Raw genomic sequence first — 24440 nt, forward strand, 5'->3', positions numbered from 1 at the left:
GACATCGTGTCAGAGAGTCGATAAGGAAAGACAAGGCCAAAGGCTGCAGAGCGGAGCGACCACCACTGCTGCTGCCGTTTGTTTTTCACGGAGCCTGGAGCTAAATTCAGCCTCGGCAGGCCTGTGTGGCATCCCAGCAGAGAGTAGTAGCCTACGAACGAAGGCCAGTCTTTTATCGTGACACACATGGCTTCTCAGTGAGTGTCTGTGTCTGTGCGTTTCCTCAGCCTGCGAATCCATGGCAACAGCAGCATGAATGGTCCATTCAGGGCCACTACACCCTCTGCCTCTGAAAATATAGATCAGTAAACTAATTGCGCAGTTGGTTTGCTCAAGGTTCATTTCCACGTGACAAGCAGCTTATTATATGACTATGGGTCACAGCTGGGAAATAAAACTACACGCCTTGCTGTCATCCCAAAGAGAAATTCATTCATATTTAAATTTGCTAAAATTCCTCATGCAGGGATTTGGCTCTGGATTCATGATTAGTTGCTATGAAACACTAAATTCTAATATTCTACAATTATTTAACATAGAAAAACTTGGTCAACACATGATTATGATGCATAAATCCTTTTCAGACAATTTACATACATCAGAGGCCTATAAACTACCCTAACCCCAAACACCCCTCCCCCCCCAAACATCTGTTTGAGGACAGATCTATCTCATTGGACGGTTCAGAATCCAGATGTTGTTGTCGGACCATTGTGTTCATGGACTGATTCTCTTCTGACAACGCCTTTATTATTGTGGCTAGATAGAAGATAATAATAAAATGACCAAAAATAACATCATTGAGAATTGCAACAACATTTATAGTTATGAAAAGTTATGTATGATAACATCATTTGTGTTCTGTTACAGTAATGGATGTACTATAATTAAATTATACGGATGCACAGAGCAAAATCAGCTAGTCTGAAGGAGCCCTGGGATGTTATGTTGTTTGCAAGTAAATTTATATATAGTTTATGTACTTTCTGGTGTTATACACCCTCAAACCAAATCCAAATATCAGCAGGATTAAGAAAATGTACAAGAATATGATGCTTAGCAGGTATAATGGACAGTGATCAATAATGATTATTGGTGATTATAGTTAATGTACCCCTTAATTGTTATGGCATGGTGATGTGAGGCAGAAAAGCATATGTGTATATGTATATATGTGTATAAATGTTGATATGCATGTACTATTTTTATTTAGACAAATGAATATGTCACTTATTTTCCTTTTTTTGCTTCCTCAATGCTCATTTCTATTATGTTGGACAAGAATTTGTTCAGTAGTAAATCGGGAAGCTTTTGTCATTTTCATTTTCTAAATAAACAGTACAAAAAACCCTTTCAATGATTCATTAAGATAACAATGGAAACTTGTGTGAATCTGGTTTACAGCTGTACTCTTTCATAGTTCTCCATCTATTATGGAGGCAAACAACAATAATTGTCTCAGATGACCATTGATCTTTATTAAATGAGGGTTTGTTTTCTACAGTATTTCCACATTATGGTGATTTTCCAGAGAGGAGTGGGAGAGTCTCAATGCATTCCTCCTTTACTAAACATGATGTCTGATCAGCCTACAAATGTTCTAATCTTCATGTCAGCACACATTTTTCAGAAGCCATAATTGCTGGCTCAGCAGGATGAGATTTCTGCTAAAAGTTCAGCTCATTCGTGAGACTGTCTTCTTAGCATCCAGTCTTCCATTGAGCAATGAGTTGACATCCTCTGCCAACAGAAATTGTGGATGTAAAAAGAGGAAACGATCACTGGGGGTAGCCTACACACACACACACACCCCACCCAACAAATAGGCTATTGCATGATGCTTACTGAAACACACATCATCCTACAGACAGACTGATGAAGATGTCATTGTTTTGTGCCATATGGTTTTAATTTTTGAATTTGTATTGAGAAAATGGCATGAATGGACGTTCATTTCTTGCATATCCTCCTGTCATTTTCATTCTCTGAACACACAGCGGTGTGCTCAGATCATCAACCTAAGTGAAAGTTCATCTAAAAGTAGGGCATACGAATTGCATAACGTATTTACCGGTAGTGTGACAACAAGGAAAAAAGAAACAGGAGGGGGAAAAAAGGATTTGAGAAGAAAAAAACACACAAAAACAACCGTGAGCTTAGAAATGTCATGAAGATATGCTACGATAAAATGTGAAGAGAGTCGCTTACTACTGGGTTCAAGAAAAAGTTGAATTTCCGACTTTTGCTCCGAGCGATCTGATTGGCTGAGAGGAACAAGTGTACACCGCGTAGGGAATGACGTTAATTTACAAATACGAATGATGTGGCAAAAATCAAAGGGCGAATAGGAAGAAGTAGTTCCAGGTTTAACATTACGTTTTTTCTTCTAACCTTTGATGTTTGATGTTGAAGCTCGGGTGTTTCAAAGAGAATTAAAAACTTAATAATAATACTTAATAATTGTCATTGTTCACGACACTGTGTACTTTTTTTTTTTTTTTTTTTTAAACAGCAGTGACTCCAGTCCGTATCCCTCCGCCTCATTGAGTGCACTGCACTTCCATTTCCGGGATGTTTTCTCTGCTGACCAACCTCCACCGCCATTGCAGGTCCGGGGAAGTCGGTGTAGAAGTGGCAGCCAGTCGGTGTTGTTAGCTATAGGGGAAGAGGAGCCCGCAAGTAAACAGTTAAGGGACGAAATTAAAAAGTACCATCACGCCGACAGCACGTTTAAAAACAAGGTTTATAATCGATTCGTTTAGGTTTTTCTTTTTTTTTAAGAGGCATCCCTGGCTGTCCGGGCTAGGATCTAAGAGAAGAAGCCGTAGTTTGTTGTAGCATTTAGAAGAAACCGGAGGAGAGAGAGACAGAGAAGAGAGGAACCGCCATGGCTCAGATCCTGCCTATTCGCTTTCAGGAGCACCTGCAGGTATATTTGGATGAATGGATGAATGGTTAAGTTGTTATGTAAAGTTTGTCTTTCTTTTGATACCAATACGCGATTCCGAGTGGATACTTTGTTAGAAGTCTGTGAGGAAGAAGCTAAGTTAGCTTTCGGCGGAGCTATCCACCGGGCTAACTAGCTTGGCAGGGTGGATGACGTTTATCTTAGTTAGCATCTAGCCTTCCTGCTGCTAACACTTTTTACACTAGCAACCACCCTTGTTCGTGATGTAAAATGACGAAAGTCTACAATTTAATACCAGTGGAGGTTATGAATTGTTATTAGGTTGTATTTAGGAGTAATGCGTGTAAGCAAACTCATTAAAAAGAAGGCATAATGTTGAGAAATACTCAATGGAGGTGTTCGTTTTCTCGGAAATAGATAGTGCTACACAGGACAAATGGTCGCTGTCAGTGCTACGATGAGGCTGGTTATTAAAACAACCATACATGTAATGTTAAATCACTATTTTACCACCGATACAAACATGATTTAATTCAATTCAGTGCACTACTTTCTTTTTTTCATAGCACAGTGACGCAATAGCTAACTAAATTTTTTTTTAAAAAGTGAAAATGTGTGGACTTTTCCCCAATCAAATTACGTGTATAGCGTTGACATATTATGCACTGTACCTATCACTTTAAATAAAAGTAATTGTCTGACCTCTGTAGGGCTGTCACGTTTTGTAGGTTGTAGAAATGAATGGTCATGTGCTGTGTTGGCTTGTCAGATAGCTGCCCATGTTGAATGACTTAGCCAAAGTTGGCGGAGGCTCAAACATTCACAGAGACTTGACTTCTGCTTCTGTTTAACTCTCTTTCTGTTGCCTCTTCCTTTTGATATGGCATTCATTTCGGGTGGTATCTTTTTTTTCTTCTTTTTTTTTCTGCTGCTGCCATTGTGAACAGGTGATTTCGTGATGGTGTTGTAATCCTGTGTGACCCATTTGCACTGTGTTTGATTCTGGGTTTTAAATGGCCACACCTTCACTTCACTTTACTTTACTATACTTACACCCTAATAAAACCACAAGCTGGTCAGGTTTTTTTTTTTAGTAGGTGGAACAAGCCCATGGTTTCAGTCTCTGGGTGCTGCTGACTTTCAAGTTGTAATGAATAAATGATCAATTTGGTGTTTCATTCAAGCTTCAAATTAGAAATGTGATCCACCTCCCATCTTAACAAATACAATACAAGACTGAATTTGTTTGAGTTGAGTCTTTGTATTTGTTTTCTAGCCTGACCTTAACTCAAAAGGCTTTGTGCCTCTCTGTGTAGAGAGACTAATGTAAGTTATGACAACTTACTTGTGATCTGAGTCGTTCTTATTGCTCTTTGTTGTCTTTTTTTTTTTTTTTTTTAGCATGTAGTAGTAGTAGTAACAGTGTTTTGACACTGATTACTAGAAAGAGGTCAGAGGTCAAGGTCAGTACCATTGAACTCAGTGAAACATCAGGAGTGTCAGGTCTCCTAGTCTTAACTATTGTTCCATCTACAGAACAGCAAGGTGAAGTGCGGTGCTGTTTTTGTTTTAAATGAAGTACATTTTTGTCCTGGAGCACCAGTTACCATTCACAGTGCTGATCAACGTGCTGCTTATGTGATTATCATAAGTTAATGTGTTGGCCTGTGGCCAGAGATTGAGTAGTAGTTGCTCAACTTCACAAAGCAAAGTAAATGTATTTTGTGTAAAGATTTACATTGGAAATATTAGAACATGGTCTGTGACTTCTTTTTAAGTTCATCTTAATTGTAGGAGTGAGAGTAAACAGAGTGACCACTACAGACACAGTGCTCACTGAGCATCATAACTGAACTAATAATTTATCTCCAGCTGACAAAAAGGCCTGTGCAGTTGTACCTTGATACATGTATGCTGTGAAATTGTGAAATTATACTTATAGTTTTAAATTTTTAACCAAGATTTCATTCAAGGAACCAGCATATTTCACTTGGAACGTCAAATAGCTTCTTGTCATTAACAGCTGTTTATGTTTTATACACATACATTTGCATGATAGTACAACAATAGCTTGTTGTGTGTTCCCCCCCCCCCCCCCCCCCCAAATTACTACCTGTACTACACTTCTCAGTTCTCAGTGATATAACCATCAAAGCTGATGATGACTGAAGTGTGCTTTCTCAGATTTGTGTCATTGGCATGTCACAAGGTCATTTTGTGTGGCTAATCAACTCCCATGGGATCTCCAGCAACTATTACTAATGCATGACCTGCATATGCTGTTTCATGCATGTTTCACAGCATACATCACTTGATCATGCAGAATGATATATAAGGATGATGTGACCTAAAACATGCAAACTGTCACATTTACCTCAGTGACGCCTGATGGGTAGTCTTTTTTTTTTTTAAACATTGATATCTCTAATTGATAGGTGCAGACGAGCCTGAGCATTTCTAATATTGTTGGTTGTCAGTTTGTTAGGTGCAATAAGATGCTGGCATGGCTCTTCACAGGGTCACACAGGGGAGTAGAAAGGAAGCCAGTTTATTGGTGCACTAGAGTCACATGACGCTGGAGTAAATCATACTGATATGAGCTCCTGGCTTCTGCTATGGTGCTGTCATGACTTCTCTTACATAGTTATAACACTATGCAGACTCAGCAAAGCAGGTTTATGTCTGAATTAGCTTTGCACAAATTAGAGGAATTTTAAAATTATAGCAATATGAATTATTAATTTTGATTTATGTTTTTATTTTCCCTTTTTTTGGAGGGGGCTTGTAGTGAGATGTACAGAGCCAGCATTTACTTTGGTCTATCTCTCTCTTTCTCTCCTTCTCCCTCTCACTCTTTCCTCAGACTCTGCTGTCATGTGTTCTCTGTCATCCGGTCAACTTGCACAGCTTGCATTTTTATATATCATCCATTTATATAGTGTAGTGTAAACCCCCAGTTAGAGAACTTAAATTGCTGAATTGTCAAGTAAAATGCATCTGATCTTAGCACCTCACATCTTTTGCTCACACAACATAGTTCTCTGTTTGTCGTACACTAGTTTGTACAGTAGCAACAGGAATTGGTATCATTTTGTTGATGATGATGTTGTCAATCTCAGAACAGTTGTACACATGTCTATTTAATGAATGAGTGACGTTACTAACTAATGGATTATATTCTGTTGATTATAATACCAACAACGAACTGCAGTGCACATAGAGGGTTTGACAAGCCAGGTTGCCTTTTCAGACACTGTTGACAGTTTGTGGAGGGAAAACTTAAAGCTCTTGCTTATCAAGTGGCATGTTAATTCAACGCAGTGCGTCACATATGATTCTATAATTACATGTTGAAACACTGTTATTTTACTTTCTGTATATGCATGGATGTTTTGCAAGTACAGACAGCCATGCTCCATATTTACAAAACACTATTTAACTCTCTCACATCAACCAAGAACCTGTTAAACATACATGTAGGTGGTGGTTCTCACAGGTGTCACAACATTTTTCAAATGTATCCAGATTGCAAATATGGGAGAAAAATGTTTTGATAGACATATTAATTACAGGAAAATTACATGTTTGTGGTCTAAGAAAAGATTGAGTTTCCTGAATACACTTGAAATATGGGAGAAGAGTTCATTCGGATTCACTTTCTGTGGTGGTTGATAGTAAATTTTATCTTTTTGTGGCTTATACACTTACTGTAGGTCTCTGCTCTTTGCCTGCTGCGGAAGGACATTTGTTTATTGTGCCATGGTCTTTAAATATCACATTACGAGGTTTGCATGTTACACTTTGAACTGTGCTAGTAACTGACCAGCTGAGATCCCGTGACAGGCCGACCGGTAAGGAAGGAGTCGGACACAGATTTGCTCAACACTTGACATTCTGCAGTGCTGTCTAAACTGTTAAGATAAAGCATGCATTTGGGAGGGAAAAAAAGGAAACTGCATTCCCAAAACCACCTCAGCAGAACTGGCATGGACTGTGCAGACTGATGGGCTTCAGAAATCCATGCAGTCCTTCCTCCCCTCTGTCAGTTTATCAGTAAAGGCAGCCCTCTTGCTCCTCACCCGTGGGCTGGTCACATGTCCCCTGCCAGTGTCACATGGTAGTGGAGGAGGCAGCACTGGGCAAGCCTGTTGTTTCAGTCCTAGTAGACAATGGGTCCCTGGTTTCCTGTTGTGGAGCATTTGCAATGAAGTGCTGCAAGCCTCAGCACATTACATACTACATCCTTCCCTGCCCTGCCTTGAACTTTTACATGTGTGGGACACATAGACGGCTGGGTTTTTGCTGAGCAAGATGCTGCTTTCCTTTGAAGGAGGAAGAGCGAACAGGTTAAATCAACAAACTGGCTGGCTAATTCATGACATCTGCAAGAATCAGTAGAAACCATCAGCACAACTGGGCTGACACAGTTTCCTTACTAGAGAGCACTGTTTTTCCTGAGCTGTTGGTCCCCTTTCTAGGGTTACATGATGCATCAGTTATTGGTATTGAGCCAGAGTTGCATAAAAAATAATGTTTATTGATTTTTTTTTTTTCAGACCCATATCAGATTGAAGCCTGATATACGTATCATAGCAGTTGCAGGGAAGCTTTCATGCTGCAGAAAAGTTCACGTTCATTCATTTATTTTCACATTGAAGTGGAAGTACTTGCTATTCCAGCCAACGAGGACCTGGTGTCCGGTGATTGAACCCCCTGCTGTGCCCCCAGAATGAAGGTTTATTACACTTAGTCCGTCTATGACATATGAATGAAAAATGTAACGTGTTTCGACTGGCATATTCACCAAATCAATCAATCAATCAATCAGGCTTTATTTGTATAGCACTTTTCATGCCCATGGCAGCTCAAAGTGCTTTACATGTTAAAAACAAGCAATAAAGGGAACACATATTGGGAGACATAGGGAACACATGTTAGGGAGACATACATAGATTCGCAAACACATACACATTCACACAATCATTTTAGAACATTGGATTTTGTCGGGGAAACGCTATCTAATACTCACTCATTTGCAGTGGGGAGAACACTAGATAAAATGAGGTAAAATAAGTAAAATTGAGAAGACGAAAAAGACACTAGGTAAAATGAAATAAGATAGATAGAATGAGAGGATAAGAGAGATACTAGATCAAATGAGGTAAAATAGATAAAAAGAGAAGACCAGAAGGACACTAGGTAAGAATAAGCAGGTGTAGTGGGATAAAATAGAGAAAAGAATGGGTGAATTAAGATAGAGTAAAAAAGATAATAATAGTAAACAAATAAATAAGAAAATAAGATAAATTAAATGCATGTTTCAAAATAATAGAAATAGTACGAATCAGTTGAAAGCAAGGCTTAAAAGGTAGGTCTTCAGTTTGCTTTTAAAAATGTCCAGATTCTGTATGTATGGTTGTAACTACAACTGATTACTGCATGTCATTCATGGACATTTAGTCTGTCTTTATATAGACTTTAATAACCAGTTTAAATGGATAGTTCAACATTTTGGCATATTGGCCCATTGCCATAATCCCTATAGTCATAGCAGTAGGTTGTTACCTTTAATTGTCGGTGCAAGCTATTTTTAGAACGGCCGAGCAGAGCCGTGAGCTGCTCTGAGCTACGCTACGGAGGCTGATGGGATTTCTTGGTTTCCCTCATCAAACTCATCAAATACACAATCCAACAACTCCAAAACGCTCTGGTGGACAAGTTGTGACCTGCACATTCACCACGCTATGAGATAATAACAGATCGTTACCAGACAGAGTTGTTTTAGAGGTAAATTCAGGCAAAACCGCTGATGCATGTTTCTGTCGGGGGCAGTTTTTCAGCAAGCAGTCTCTGCATTTACCTCTAAAACAACTCTGTCTGGTAACGTTCTGTTATTATCTCATAGCGTGGTGAATGTGCAGGTCACAACTTGTCCACCAGAGCGTTTTGGAGTTGTTGGGTTGTCTGTTTGATGAGGGAAACCAAGAAATCCCATTAGCCTCTGTAGTGTAGCTCTGAGCAGCTCACGGCTCTGCTCCGCCGTTCTAAAAATAGCTTGCACCGACAATTAAAGGTAACGAACCTACTGTTAAGACTATAGGGATTATGGCAATGGGCCAAAAATGTTGAACTATCCCTTTAAAGTGTCACTCAGGACATGTGTTATCAGAAATTCTTGTGACCGGTAGTGGATCATCATCACGTTAACTTAACTGATTGGTATAACTGCCGTAAATCCTCAATAAAATATCCCATCAGACGGCAATAGATGGGGCCTCATTTCCTTACGCTGTCTTGATAAAATTCCAGGGCACCGAGTCAATAATATATAATATATCGATTATTAACCAAGGAGATTTCAGTGACGCTAACGTGACAGTTCTGTTCACTGTCCCTGGTGTAGAAATATTGCCTTGCAGCGACACTATTATGGGATTTGTCCTACTATACTGTCATGTAATTGAAGTCACAGGTCAGAAAGAGATTTGAATGAAGTGAGCAGCAGAGAGTTGAAGTTAATAATTTGTAAAGGGACTAATGATAGTAAAGCATAGTGTAATTGTGAGTCATTGTTTCTCTTGCGTGCAATTTGTTGTTGTCATCATTACTCACCATTTAGCAAACAGGTTCTTTTAATCAGGTTCTTTTGTAAATTGATTTTGTTCCTCCAGTTTACTGTGTTTAATGTTCTCTTTTCTTATCCTATCAATAAGCACTTGTTGTCTTTAGTATAAAAAGTTGAAAACAACAGTATTATTTAGACCCCGTCTGAGCACAGAGACCTTATTGTTGTCTATTGTCCTAGAGTTTATGCGATGCTTCCAATCCAGTCTCCACTCAAATGTGTCCAGTCTCTCTCCCGCTTTTGCTCAGCTCTAGTAGCAAGCAACCCTATTTTGTTAATTAGCTGTTGCTCAATTGAAAGGCTTTGGGCTAGCATTTGCTCACCTAAGCTTGTGCTAACTCACTAGGCTAAACACAGCAGTGCCAGGCCGGGCCGGGCCACACTAACAGACTAAATGGTTTTCCACATTGGTTGTAGCTCCACTGGTTTGACCTGCTTTCATCTAAATTCCTGCTCATTGATGTCACAGCAGCACTAGCCCACAGCAGTGTTTTAGCACAACTTAGGTTTTCACTGAAAAAAAAAAACCAGTCTGACAGAGCAGACCATGGTGTACACAAGTACTACAACATCTGCCTGTGTTTGTGTTTGTTTGTTTGTTTGTTGTACTCTATTTATATACAGAGGTAACATATTCTGTATGATTAGGCTGTAGTACTGCTCTTTCCTGTATTACAAATGCCTTTCATTGTGAATGAAAAGACTTCCTGCTGATCCCAGAATAGATGACAGACAGATGGTAGAGAGTTTTCTAGCCACGTAAATCTGTCTAAAACTTATTGTGTAATAATAAGAGAGAGGGATAGTCCCTCTTCGCTGCTGTATGTGTAGACACATCCTGGTCAGGTTTCGAGAGATTAGAGGATTGATGTAAAGAAAAGTCAGATGATTGATTCACATGGTCTTAAATCTTTGAAGCACTACACACACATAACAGGGTCTTGATATTGTAACAAAAGAAGACGACTCTTGTTTTGAATCCAATATGTTCATTTGAAGAACAAATGGTAGCTTTTTATTGTGTTTTGATTAAACAAACTGTTGCTAGTCAATACTGAAGCAGATGTATTCAGGGTCTAAAGTATAATCTCTGTGGTGGGCCTTTCTCTCCCTTTGGTGCTTGCATAAATGTTGCCTCAGTAAACAAAGCGTCCATGCTGGACAATGGCAATGATAAGCAAACATTTCAGTCTTCCCAGCTCACAGTAACAGTAAAGTAAAGTTACAATTATATGGCAGTGTAACAAAGGTTAAGCAAAAGAAAAAACAATCAAATTAACAATAAAAGAAAATACATTTTGGTGACAGACCTCGTATCCCATGAAAATTATATTTATAGTTATTGTGAGAGATTATTCGTTGAACATTTCTGAATGTATGTTCATTAATGATATACATTTTTTCTTGTTTGTAATAAAATTAAGAGACTTAAAATAATAATCAACTTAAATCAAAAACAACTTAAATGATGGTGAAGAATTCTGAAATTTGCATTTATGGTTATGAAATTTCCCCAATAAAATATAAAGGTTTACTATAGTACATTGTTTATTTTTCTTTGAATTCAAAAGAGGCATGAACGCTTCAGCTATGTTACTGTACTGTACTGTATGATGTCACCCATTGTAGCAGTGTAAAAAAAAAAAAAAAGATCAGTCTTCAGCTCTTTCCTCATAACTGGTAGCAGCAACACTTGTTCTGTGAAGTCATTTATCGCAATGTCATTGAAAGCGGACCAGGTTACTCGCTGGTGAAGGAATGTGGGTGGGTCGTCGTGTGGCTGTGGGAAGGGTGTGACCGGCTGCCATTGATAAAAGGTGTTCCCATTTCGTTGAGCAGTTCCTGGAACTGTGGTTTGTGTTTGCTGATTAGGCCCTGAAGCTTAGCTGAAGAAGCTACTTTTTTTTTCTTCTTTTTTTTGGGAGGGTAGAGCCACCTTTTATCATTATAACAAGCGTCATGATTAGCACTCGCCACCAAATATTGGTCAGTTGTGGCTGTGGCAGCGTCTGGCTATACTCCCTGGCAGAAATCCAACCTGTGTTGTTCACACAAAATCTACACTCATAGCATTCGAATCAGGGGACCACAACCAACAAAGAAGCGGCTAACCTTCGTGGCTACTGTCAGTACTTTCCATAAGAGCACAGATTTAAATTTTGTTTCAATGTGTACAGTAGTAGTAACTTGGTTGAAATAATGTCAAAAGGTAAGGCAAGGCATCTTTATTTATATAGCGCATTTCATACCAAGGCAACTCAATGTGCTTTACATAAAGACAAAACATTAAAAAAAAGAAGCATAAGACAGAATAAAAACAAACAAAACACTAAAAACAGAGTTAAAAGCAAGAGCAAATAAAAGTAAAAGAAAAAGAAAATAGATAAAGTTTTAAGTAACCAAACAAAGATGCCAATATTTTTTTACCCCATAAGACTGAACAGCCATGATCTCCAGGTGTTGCACCAGATAATAGTAGGTTAATAATCATGCAACGTCTGTGAAAAATGTGCTGTATAACTGATCGATTGTGAAAGTAGGGGAAGTTGCAACAGCAATACGTGGCCCATGGGAAATGTTTCTGGTAGTTTCATTTCCTTCAGGCTTTTACTTCACAGCAGCGTGGCCATTTTCAATTGATTAGCAGGAAAGACACTGGAGCCTCTGTACTAATTATATTTTATCATGTGCTATGTCAAGTGGTATTGTTGAGTGGTCGTTTTGATATGATAAATTGTAACCATGGTTTGTTCTTGTACTTAGACTGAGCCTTGATGGCGCTCAGATCTGTTGTGGCTTTGCCCGTCACTGTGGCTGCGTTCGGTAGGTAGGTATAGTGCTCTGTCAGAGTTGGTGTGCAGCAGGCAGGACGCCCTGTTTCCAGCCTTGGCAGTAAAACGGGCTGCAGAGCTTACTGGTGTTATGTGCTGCAAAGCAGTTCACCTACGGTCCCAGGCTTTTTTTTTTTACTCAAGTTAAAACTGTTAATGTCCTGTATCGGATTGCTATAATTGTGCTGCAACACCAGCAAGTCTGAGAAACAGAGGGTGTACTGAAACAGTGTTTTCATCTCATTTAGCTTGACATCACACAACATTAAAGTCCCCCTAAACCAGAAATTGACTTTTATTCATAAATTATTAATGTCAAATTGTAGTGTTTGGGTTCTGCTACAAGACATTTCAGTAGGGTAGTTGCTAATGCACGCCATAACTGGGCCGTTTTAGTTTGAAAAAATGCAGTTTCAAAGCCAGAGTCTGAAAAAGTTGGATTCAGTTTTTCAGCACCCAATCAGGTTTAATGTGTCAGAATCCCTAGCAACCAATCCCGTAGATTTTTTTCTGCATCTCATTTGTTGTCTCACTTGTTCACAGATGTGTTGTTAGCCTCTTTGAGAGTTTTTTTTTTTTTTTTTTAAACAACTTTTTTGTGGGAAAGCAATTTTAATCTGCATCTTTAGGGGGACTTTAAAGTAAAAGTGAGAATGTAAGTACAGGCGTTGTGGCCGATTTGCACTCATGTACAGTAGCGATACTGCTTCACAAAGTCTTGAGGACTAACTGCAGCTCAGCAAAATGCAATTATTTGGAAGAATAAGTCGGACCACATAAGTTGCTGGTAGTCTGCAGCAGTGTGACTCAAGTGTTGTGTAATATGGTTGTAGTTTCCTCTCTGGCCCATGTTGTTTTGAGACCTTGGCGCTGGACGAGCTCTCCACCCAGCCCAATGTCTCTCTTTCTCTCTGTGTCTCTCTGGCTGTTGTGATGAGCTCCATGTGTCCAAAGAGCTGCTCAGTGTCAGGCTGCGTGGTGGTGACCTCATTGGCTGGCTGTGGTAGCGCCAAGCAGCTGAGCAGAGAGTCAAAGCTTTCTTATTGGAAACTGGGGCTTGTTTGGTCTGCAACTGATATTTTAATGAGGTCTTTGTTGAAATGAATCATTGATAATATCCATAATATGAACAAGAACCTGGATCTCACCGGCCTCATGCAACACTTGAGTCACTTCCTGTATGTAGTCTGGCATCTAAGTTTATTTCTCTACCAATATTTTTGCCAAATAAGTCCCCCAGCTGCTGTGGGTTAACACTCACATACACAACTTCCTCTCAAATGACACACTGAATGGTTGAGCTGCGACAATTCATCGATCCATCAAACAATAATTGATTATTAAATTAATCGTCAACTATTTTGATAATCGAATAATTGTTTTGAGTAGTTTTTTTTTTTTTTATACAGGGTTCCTACGCAAGTATGGAAACTGGAAACTATTGTATGGAAATATATTTATCTTAATACTTATCCGGGTTTGGTCTTATCTGAAGTTATTTGGGTTCATTATTTTGTATGCGCTACAACCTACAACCTACAACCTCCTGGAAATTATTCGGTTGCATAATGGCATACCCATTCAGAATAATCAAAACAAATGATAAATTGCATGCTTTTTTTATGTTATGCACATCTATTTACTTAAATATCACAAATTATTTGAATTTTTATACCGAGAAGTCTGCAAATTAGGGTCTGGAAAAGTATGGAATTTGGACATTTTAAATGTGTAGGAACCCTGTTTAGAAAAAAAGGTCAAAATTCTCTGATTTCAGCTTCTTAAATGTGAATATTTCTGGTTTCTTTGTTCCTTTATGACAATAAACTGAGTCTCTCTTTGGTTTGTGGACAAAATAACGCATCATCTTGTAGTTTGGGAAACACTGATTGACTTTTTTTTAAAAAACATTTTATTGACCAAATAACTAATCGATTAATTGTTTAAATAATCAACAGATTAATCGATAATGAAAATAATGGTTAGTTGCAGCCCTAGTGATTATGGTCTACTCTTGATCTCAATGTTATCGTTACTAAACATGTTTTATTTAACTGCAGCTGTCGGTATAGGCCGTTTCCACTGATCTTAACTTGACTCTTGTCTTTTTTCTTCTCCAAAGCTCCAAAATTTAGGGATCAATCCGGCCAACATCGGCTTCAGCACCCTGACCATGGAGTCGGACAAATTCATCTGTATCCGGGAGAAGGTGGGCGAGCAGACTCAGGTGGTCATCATTGACATGGCGGACCCCAATACACCCATCCGCAGGCCGATCTCCGCCGACAGCGCCATAATGAATCCAGCCAGCAAGGTCATTGCACTTAAAGGTAAGGCAGTTTTTTTTGGAATTACGCAAGATGTTGTTTCTCAAAAATATATAGTGTAGGTGTTATCAGGAAAACTATTATATACTATTTCAGTGTTGTATTTCAACTAAACCCCTGTAAGGGACCTGCAGCATTCAATTCTGACATGTTTGTTTACTATTTCAACAGTATTCATTTGATAATTAAAAGTATTTCAAAAATATCTCCATCTATTTATGTCCATACACATTCAGCTATTTTAGTTTTTCCACTATGAAGTAGTTTTTACTGGCCAATGTGTATGTTTTTTCCAAACATTTGTCCTGTAGATATTCAAAATAGTATATTTTTATTCTTTTTGTTCAGCATCCATGATTGCTTTGACTTTTTTGTTGTTTTGTTTTTGTCTTTTCTATGTTCTTTTTTTTTCTTTTTTCTTTTTTTTTTTACTTTACTGCTTTCTTATCTGTTTGCAGACGGTGAGTTGAAATTTAACTACTTCACTGTGGAAGTAAAATCCTGTTTTCAAGACAGTATTTATGGACAAATTGGATACCTGAAATTATTTTCACATGAAGAAAAAGAAAAAAAAAGGCTAAAATTAGCATCAGTATACACACTACCTTGATTAATGCTGACACACCCTTAACTGCCATTGTGTGCTGGTGGCCTAAATCTAATCTAAACTTAGGTTTTCATACATTTCTGTAACATTTAGATAATTGTTTGGAAATTTTCCAACAACTACACCACTGAAAATATTTCTTTGCAAACAGGATTTAGCTTCCACAGCCTTATAGCTTGCTGGCATCCATCATTTTTATTATATGTACAAGTGATTTAGAACCCATTTTACATGTGCCAATACTATGGGTGAAAAATAATTTCATTTTAATTTACATGTCTCCTCAATTTCCATTTTGAAATCCATGTTTTCTTCCATCTGTGTGAAGTTGTAATTACCCAAACCTGTTGTTTCACCTGTTCCGCTGCTGTCTTTCATGTTTATTAATTTCAGTGACAAACTTATTTTCTTATGGTTCTCTGTGCTAAGGACTGGACATCTGCTTTTGCTCCTACTGGTAGAGACTTAGTACGCTCACTTTGTAGGCTGTGTGGGATAGCAGCAGCTTTGATTTTTACTTCACATGCTCCTGGTGTTGCTCTTCTCTATCTGATGTAGCTCAAGAAGCCTAGTGAACGTAGTCTGGAAGAAATGTTGAAGCCTGATTGTCAGAGTGTAAAATTTAGGAGAGTAGGTTTAGATTTGAAAGAGTTAAGGAGCACTTTTCAGCTTTTCAGCAGAGCCCAACACTCTTGTGTATCCATCTGTCTGTGTTCAGCTCTTGGCCTTTTACCCTTTCCAAATATTACAATAACATTTTAAGAGCCAAACGGGTTGTGTTTTAGTTTTTTTTGGACAACGTATTCCCCTTTGGTGCAATGAAACCAGTCCTTCAGGTTTTCTTGTAAATTAACTATACAACTTTGATTGCTTAAAATGGTTTATCCCAGCTAATTTTACTTTAATGACTAGTGAAAACCACTAATCAGACTTGAATGTCTTGATTTCAGTTGAATATACCAATAGTTCACTGGTTGATTTTAATCTTTTTCACTAATGAATTAGGAGGAATCAACAAGTAAATCAATGTAATTCTTGTTACTCGGGCATTGAGGTGGTGAGGTAAAAAAAGAAAAGAAAAGAAACTGTGACATTATCTTCCTTTGTGTGGATCTGGCTCTCCTCATGTTAGGTGTATTTGTTAAAAGTAGTCAACAATTTAACAACCTCTCTTTGCTGACTGCCCTCTCTACTGAGGATGTGGTACAATGTGCAGTTATAAACTCAACTTTTATAGAGTTTCAAGCTCCATTGCTGACAAACATGTGACATCCAACATGAGTTAGTACAGATTTAGTCTAAAAGTTATTGTCTTCTATGCTGCAGGGATTAGGATGGTGGATCTCCACAGTTTGATTTGTGTAGCTTAGCTCAGACATGGATAGATACCCAATAAATAAAAACAGTTGCACTTCAACAATTCACATTTCCTCATCACTCACAGCAAACATGAACTTGTGGTGAGTTGTTGTGGATTTTTACAACTATGTAAAGAGGAACAGGCAGCTCAGTTGAGCATTTGCAGCTGTGGAGAGCTTCATATTCATATTCACATAGGCTGTTTGTAGTATAGGACCTGTCTATTCCTTTAGAAACTATGCAGTGTGAAGTCAGAGTAGACCGACCACCTCCTCCCTCTTTTCCACCGCCACTGTCGTCCCTGCTCAGTCTACCATAATGATGATTCTCAGCCGACCTCGTCATGTGACTCAGTGTCAAGCCTTGACCTTTTCACGTAACCACGTCTTAAGGATCGACACAATGCGCACACACACTTCCAACAACTGATCATTATTGAGTTTTACAAAAAAAAGAAAATTCCTCTTTTTTGCTTGCTCTTTAAATTTTGGCTGCCGCTGCAAGTGGTCCAGTCGCCACACCGCTTTTATTGTTCTGATTACATGGCTCCGTGATGGCAAAAATGATCTTGACGGTTGTGCTAACGCATTGGTCTTTGCTTTTTTTTCTTACTTTGTTGATGAGTATTAAATAATGAACAAACAAGGAAGTCACACTGCTTCATAATAAAGCTTTAGCTCACTAAATTAACCTGAACTAATAAAACAAAACAAAAAAAAAATGCAGGTGAGTGAACCATTTTTAAACATTTAGTCTCTGGTCTGTTATCCAGACATCACATAATATATTTAACTTCAATTGTAGATAATCAAACATAATCATCATTGGAAACCTTTTCTGTGACTCATGTCTTAAAGCACCTCTTCCCCTTACTGTAATTGTGCGTCTACGTGTACGTATGTTCAACAGTTTGACTATTTGGCTCAGATGCAGATGTGTTGGCCTTTTTTGTGAGTTGTTTGTTGCTTCTACTTTCTGTCTGCTTTTATTTCTCTATGAAGGCTGTTGTTCATTTGACGGGGTGGGCCAAGTAGTCGGATAAAACAATACATGACACGTACTGAGTACATTTATTTATTCAACATCTTTAAGGAGCTGTGGTCAGCTTAGTTACATGTGTGTAGCCTATATATTGATTTTTTAAGGACTTGTGCTAAGGAGGTATGCATGTATTCTCACTCTCACAGACCACGAGGAGCACCTGTAACTCTGTCTCTCAGTCTTGGATTGTTCATTTTAAAGGGATAGTTCAACATTTTAGCAAATTGGCCCATTGCCATAATCCCTATAGTCATGGCAGTAGGTTTGTTACCGCGAGCTGTTCAGAGCTACGCTACAGAGGCACATGGGATTTCTTGGTTTCCCTCATCAAACTCATCAATTACACAATCCAACAACTCCAAAACGCTCTGGTGGACAAGTTGTGACCTGCACATTCACCACGCTATGAGATAATAACAGAACGTTTCAAGACGGAGTTGTTTTAGAGGTAAATTCAGAGACTGCTTGCTGAAAAACTGCCCCCGATGGGAACGTGTATCAGCGGTTTTGCATGAATTTGCCTCTAAAACAACTCCGTCTCGTGACGTTTTGTTATTATCTCAAAGCGTGGTGAATGTGCAGGTCACAACTTGTCCACCAGAGCGTTGTGGAGTTGTTGGAGTTTGATTAGAGAAACCAAGAAATCCCATTAGCCTCCGTAGTTTAGCTCTGAGCAGCTCGTGGCTCTGCTCTGCCGTTCTAAAAATAGCTTGCACCGACAATTAAAGGTAACGAACCTGCTGCTATGAGTATAGCGATTATGGCAATGGACCAATTTGCCAAAATGTTGAACTGTCCCTTTTTAGTCAATACACAATGAAAACAAGTTTTTACCGACAAATCAAAATTCATCTTGCAGTAGGCAACTCTGCAGTCACGTGTTCTTATTGGCTTATCAATTTATAATATAGCATTTTGATTAGAAAAATTTACTTTCTTGACGTACAAATAATTTATTCCTTATTCTGTGACACCTCATGTAGCCTCCCAGGAGGTCAAAACTTTTCAAATTCACTTGCATTTTTTGCTGTGTCTGTCTCACTACACTTCATACAACACAATTTCCGACTACAGCATGTATGGCATCCCCTATCTATCCGTCATGGCGTCGTTGCTCGATGACCTCTGTCCCATGACTTATCAATATTTTCAAATTTGAATCTCCTCTTTTTCTGTTAAAATTTGGTGTGGTCACTTTTCCTATCAGTATGTGTGTTTCTAGACATCCTGTCAGAAACTATAACATTCGTCTTGGGGCCCCGCTCCTGTCGCATTTCTCCCTCCCTCTTTTAGCCGCCAAAACCCTTCAGATCTTCAACATCGAGATGAAGAGCAAGATGAAGGCGCACACCATGACGGACGATGTCACCTTCTGGAAGTGGATCTCCCTTAACACAGTTGCACTTGTGACTGACAACGCCGTCTACCACTGGAGCATGGAGGGCGACTCACAACCCGTCAAAGTCTTTGACCGCCACTCCAGCCTGGCTGGCTGCCAGATCATCAACTACCGCACTGACGCCAAGCAGAAATGGCTCCTGCTCATTGGTATCTCAGCCCAGGTAATTCGTTGTTCAGACCAAACATGAGGTAACCTGTTGGCTTTTATTATAACCTTTATTTATTCTCGAGAGACATTGAGGTTACCCTCATTTTCAATGTTGTCGAGTTTACAACGCAGTTAAAATATTGACAGTGGTTACAGTCATTTGAAGTGATTACAACCATTAAACACTTAACAAGAAACAAGAAACACAATCATCTGAAACAGTTACAAATGGAAACACAGTTATTCATGACCAAGTACCTAAACTCACTGAGTGAAGGGAGCGCGTCCAATCTCAGGATGTGCTGTAACGCGTTCCAAGAGCTAGGGGCATCATAACAAAAAGCAGTCTTGCCAATACTCATAAAGACTCGAGGAACTTTGAGTAGAAGTAGTTCAGCCGAACACGGGTCCTGTAAGTACCAGAGTTCCATTCCAACACATACAATGGTAATTTGCCTCAAAGAGCTTTAAAAATATATAAAAACCAGTGCCGCTTTCCTATGTAACCTCAGCTAAGCAGGAGCTCTGCCTAAAAAAAAAAAAACCCTTCACAGCTTGTAAACGTAGTGTGACGCATTTTGGGGAGGCAAAACATCTCAAACGCTGGTTAGCATGTTTTAACGGTCTGTTTTTGCAAGAATGGACGAGGGAAACGCAAATTTTAGTGAATATCAAGTACACTCACTTTCCGAGACCGTGAGTATTATTTTTAAAAGTTGATTCTGACTAATGGGACGACATTCACCGAACCCTACACTCTCACTCACCGGATGGACGATTTGACAGGACTGCCCAGCTTGCCGTGAATGTAATTATCCCCCAAATAATGATTAATTTAATGTAATTTCAGACGGTCATACCCATAACATTATCCAGGCTGAAACTGATGATGCATTAGAGATTAATATTACCTGATATGAAGTGTGAGCTCCAATCCTTTCGTCTAATCGCGTTCCACCAAAGTCGTCTATGATTTCTATGACTGGCAGTGGCTGGTATGCGATAAAACATCAAGTTCGTTTTTTTGCTTTTGCTGGTTTGGCACCCAAAAACACAGCAAGATGACATTTTCGCAAGTAACAGTGACAGTGTTCGCCTCAAGCTTCCCTTTGTTTGTCCTCCAGCTATCGTTGTGACATCACAGTGACGTAGGCCATGAAGGGGTCTATAACACACTCTATACAGTATAACAATGGTAAATGTGCATATTTATGAGCCCTGCTTTGCCTTTTTTCAGCAAAATCGGGTGGTGGGAGCCATGCAGCTCTACTCTGTCGACAGAAAAGTCTCCCAGCCCATCGAAGGCCACGCTGCCAGCTTTGCCCAGTTCAAGATGGAGGGAAATACAGAGGAATCAACGCTGTTCTGCTTCGCCGTCAGAGGCCAAGCTGGAGGAAAGGTAAAAGGATGTTAAGAGCGTGATGCAATACATAGGAAAACCTCCACCGAGTCAGTTTTTCACTCATGTTTTTTTCTCTCTTTGATGCAGTTGCACATCATTGAAGTCGGGACTCCACCAACTGGCAACCAGCCGTTTCCAAAGAAAGCAGTGGATGTGTTTTTCCCTCCAGAAGCCCAGAATGACTTCCCTGTGGCTATGCAGGTATGTTTCCATAGTTCAACATCTGCCTCAGACAAAGCAGCATAAGTCAATCACTCACACTGTCATAAAATCCACACAAAACATACATTTAATAAATTCTAATGTTGCTTCAAGAGGATGTGAGTAACTGAACGATTTTTTTTAACATGACTGGACTCACCATCAGTGTATGTTTTCTTTTTTTTCCATCCATGACAGATAAGCTCCAAGCAAGATGTTGTTTTCCTTATTACCAAATATGGCTACATCCACTTGTACGATCTGGAGACGGGCACCTGCATCTACATGAACCGCATCAGCGGAGAGACGATCTTCGTCACGGCTCCACATGAGGCCACGTCAGGCATCATCGGGGTCAACAGGAAGGGACAGGTAAAAATGTCAACCAGTGCTCACCCTGTGTGCTCACAGAAATGATAGTGATCTTTATCGTGGCTCCCTGAGTCAAGTATAATTTCACTGATGAAATTTGAAGGGATAGTTCAACATTTTAGCAAATTTGCCCATTGCCATAATCTTTATAGTCTTAAGTACGGTAGGTTCGTTACCTTTAATTGTCGGTGTAAGCTATTTTTAGAACGGCGGAGCAGAGCCGTGAGCTAGGGATTTCTTGGTTTCATCAAACTCATCAAATACACAATCCAACAACTCCAAAACGCTCTGGTGGACAAGTTGTGACCTGCACATTCACCACGCTATGAGATAATAACAGAACAGTTGTTTTAGAGGTAAATTCATGCAAAACCGCTGATGCACGTTCCTGTCGGGGGCAGTTTTTCAGCAAGCAGTCTCTGTATTTGCCTCGAAAACAACTCTGTCTCGTAACATTCTGTTATTATCTCATAGCGTGGTGAATGTGCAGGTCACAACTTGTCCACCAGAGCGTTTTGGAGTTGTTGGATTGTGTATTTGATGAGTTTGATGAGGGAAACCAAGAAATCCCATTAGCCTCTGTAGCGTAGCTCTGAGCAACTCGACAATTACAGGTAACGAACCTACTCCTAAAACTATAGGGATTATGGCAATGGGCCAATTTGCCAAAAATAATGAACTATCCCTTTAATATTCTTCCTATCACACAACCAGAGCAAATCAATGTCTCAATTATTAACCCTAATGTCATCAGTAATCACATGACCAGTTAAATCTGTCACTGTATTGAATGTAAACATGCACAACATCAAACATCAGCAGCTGCGTAGGGCAATAACAGTGTCTTCCTTGTTTGTCTATCATCATTAGGCAAGCCCAGACTTTTTGCCAGGACGCATTATAAATAATCCAAAGTGTAGTGTTTCACACAGAGAGCGGAGAGGGAGAAGGGGCTGGGTCTTACTGCTTTTGTAAAAGCTGAACCAGAGAAGAGAACTGGATCCAGCCAGCTGATGAATAATGTTCCAGCCAGGCCACACACCACATGAATTATTAAGTGCAGACAGGAAAGCTGATCTGAAGCGGTGACGGATCTTGCTCTGTGCTCGTGATAGTGGAAGTGAATTGCAAATGCGTATGTGCATGTTTGTACACACACACCATATAGACAGAGGCAGTGATCCCATATAGACAGAGGCAGTGATCTGAGAGAGAACAGGCGACTGTCTTGGCCTTTTGGTGCCTAGAGTTGAGTGGGTTGGTTACCAGCAATATCGGTAATGTAATAATAACAAGAAATAGGATTCTGCAATGCTTTTTATAACACATTTCTTTGAATGTACTGCCGATCAGCACGCAGCATAAGAGTTTACATAAAGAAACAGTCACCATATGAACTAAAAGAAGTGAATTTGATCTTATGTTTCTTGTGTTGTAAAGTATACATCTTGTTTTCTTCCTGGTTTGATCGGAGTAGTGAAGACAGCACTAGAGAAACGGACGACTATGTCAGCTGAAAATCTGCAGGATGTTACAGTGGTAGTTTTGTCAAAGTTTTTTGTCAAATTGTTGTTTTGTGGTATTACAGCAATCGCGTAAAAGTTAATGGTCAGCAATCTGGAAATGAATTAGTCATCCTGTCACTCCTGTTGCAACAGGCAAAATGTGTGGATTGTGTGGAGCTGCTTAGATTTATTTACAGAACTAAATGGTGGTTAACCACAGGGGTGTGCTGTCTTATCACTTTGGAGAGGAAAAAATCAATGCAGTCACAGTCGGATTCGGTGGTAAAGTTAAAATCCATGGACTGATTTTTTTTTTTTACCAATATCAGCTTCTTCTTCAACCTTGTGTCTGGTTTCCCATCCGGTGTTTTGTTTCCCCACTGCCTTAAAGGACAATTCCGGGCAAATTCAACTCTGGGCTGTATTTTCCTAACATTTTAGGTCTAAAAGAAGGAATCTGAAGATTTTCAGTTTAATTGCTCCTGTTTTGCGGTAGTTGCTGGGAGCGGATTGAAGTTCTGCTGCTTAGGCTGTTTACATCCCTCAAAGCCGCAATGTTTTTCCACAGGCAGTGTCAGATGGCGACTCAAACATGCACCGAGAAGTTTATTTACTTCAAGCAATGCAGGGACCGACACAACTACCGCGATTAAACTGAAAATCTTCAGATTCCTTCTTTTACTGTGCGTTCACACCAAAAGCTTCCAAAGCGTCAAAACGCCGGAAGTCAATTCATTTTCAGTGAGAGCCCGGCGATGACGCGGTTCGGCGGCAACCTGTCAGAATAGAGATGTCCTTCGGCTGCCTTTTTGTATTTCGGCTCCCCAATGACCAGCGCGATCAAACTTTGACATCAGTTGCGTGACGAGCGACCAAAGCGGCTGAAAATATTTGCCGTTTTGGAAGCTGTCTTGTCTGAAGCCCACCCTCGAGCGTGTTTGACGCTTTGGAAGCTTTTGGTGTGAACGCACAGTTAGACCTAAAAATGATAGGAAAAAACAGCCCCGAGTTGAATTTGCCCCGGAATTGCCCTTTAACTGATCTTCAAACTTCGCAGCACCTTTCTGTGTGTTTAAGTCTGAGTGTCAGGATGCCTGATACCATGACTCAGCCTGGGCAGAGTGCGTGTGTGTGTGTGTGTGTGTGTTAGACCTGATCTCACATTGAAACCTAATGATGATCGCTGCAGAGGAACCGCTGCACACAAACCACAGAGAGGGACAGAAGAGGTGGAGGAAAGAGTGAAAGAAAGCGATAGAAGCCAGAGGGGAGGAGTGGAGGAGGGGAGAAAAAAAAGGGCCCACCACCACCTACATATATTAGCACATGATGTGAAGTGGGAGGCACAGCCTGGTGCCCTCAATCCTCTTAGTGTTGGTCCTCCCATCCAGTCAAATCTCCACCTTATCTTCCACGTCACCAGCATGACAGAGACCTGTGATGTCTGCCCTGCAATGTTACTACCGTGTGTGTGTGTGTGTGTGTGTGTGTGTGTGTGTGTGTGTGTGTGTCTGTGTGTGTGTGTCTGGGCTCGTGTATCACTTGATACTGCAGCTCATGTGTCATCTGACGTGCAGCAGGCAGCAGCGCTCTCTTGTTAAGAACATCTGTGCTGGCAAGTTGCTCTGTTTTTTCCGTCCAGGCTCTGATGATCGTTGTATTTCAAGGGACTGGAGTATTTTTTTTACATTTTTTTTTTTTTTTTTGTAAAGG

General features: G+C 39.8%; 1 protein-coding gene across 1 annotated transcript in view; it reads left to right on the forward strand.

The window, feature by feature from the left end:
* Positions 1–2574: 2574 nt before the first annotated feature.
* cltca (clathrin, heavy chain a (Hc)) overlaps positions 2575–24440 on the forward strand; it is a 47450-nt gene continuing 25584 nt past the window's right edge. The window contains exons 1-6 of the mRNA XM_083986046.1: positions 2575–2929; positions 14487–14694; positions 18992–19260; positions 20485–20646; positions 20737–20850; positions 21049–21222. Coding sequence (XP_083842172.1) covers positions 2888–2929; positions 14487–14694; positions 18992–19260; positions 20485–20646; positions 20737–20850; positions 21049–21222 — 969 coding nt within the window. The 5' untranslated portion in view covers positions 2575–2887. The remainder of the gene's footprint in view (positions 2930–14486; positions 14695–18991; positions 19261–20484; positions 20647–20736; positions 20851–21048; positions 21223–24440) is intronic.

The sequence above is a fragment of the Trachurus trachurus genome (assembly GCF_905171665.1).
Source record: "Trachurus trachurus genome assembly, chromosome: 14".
NCBI lineage: Eukaryota > Metazoa > Chordata > Actinopteri > Carangiformes > Carangidae > Trachurus > Trachurus trachurus.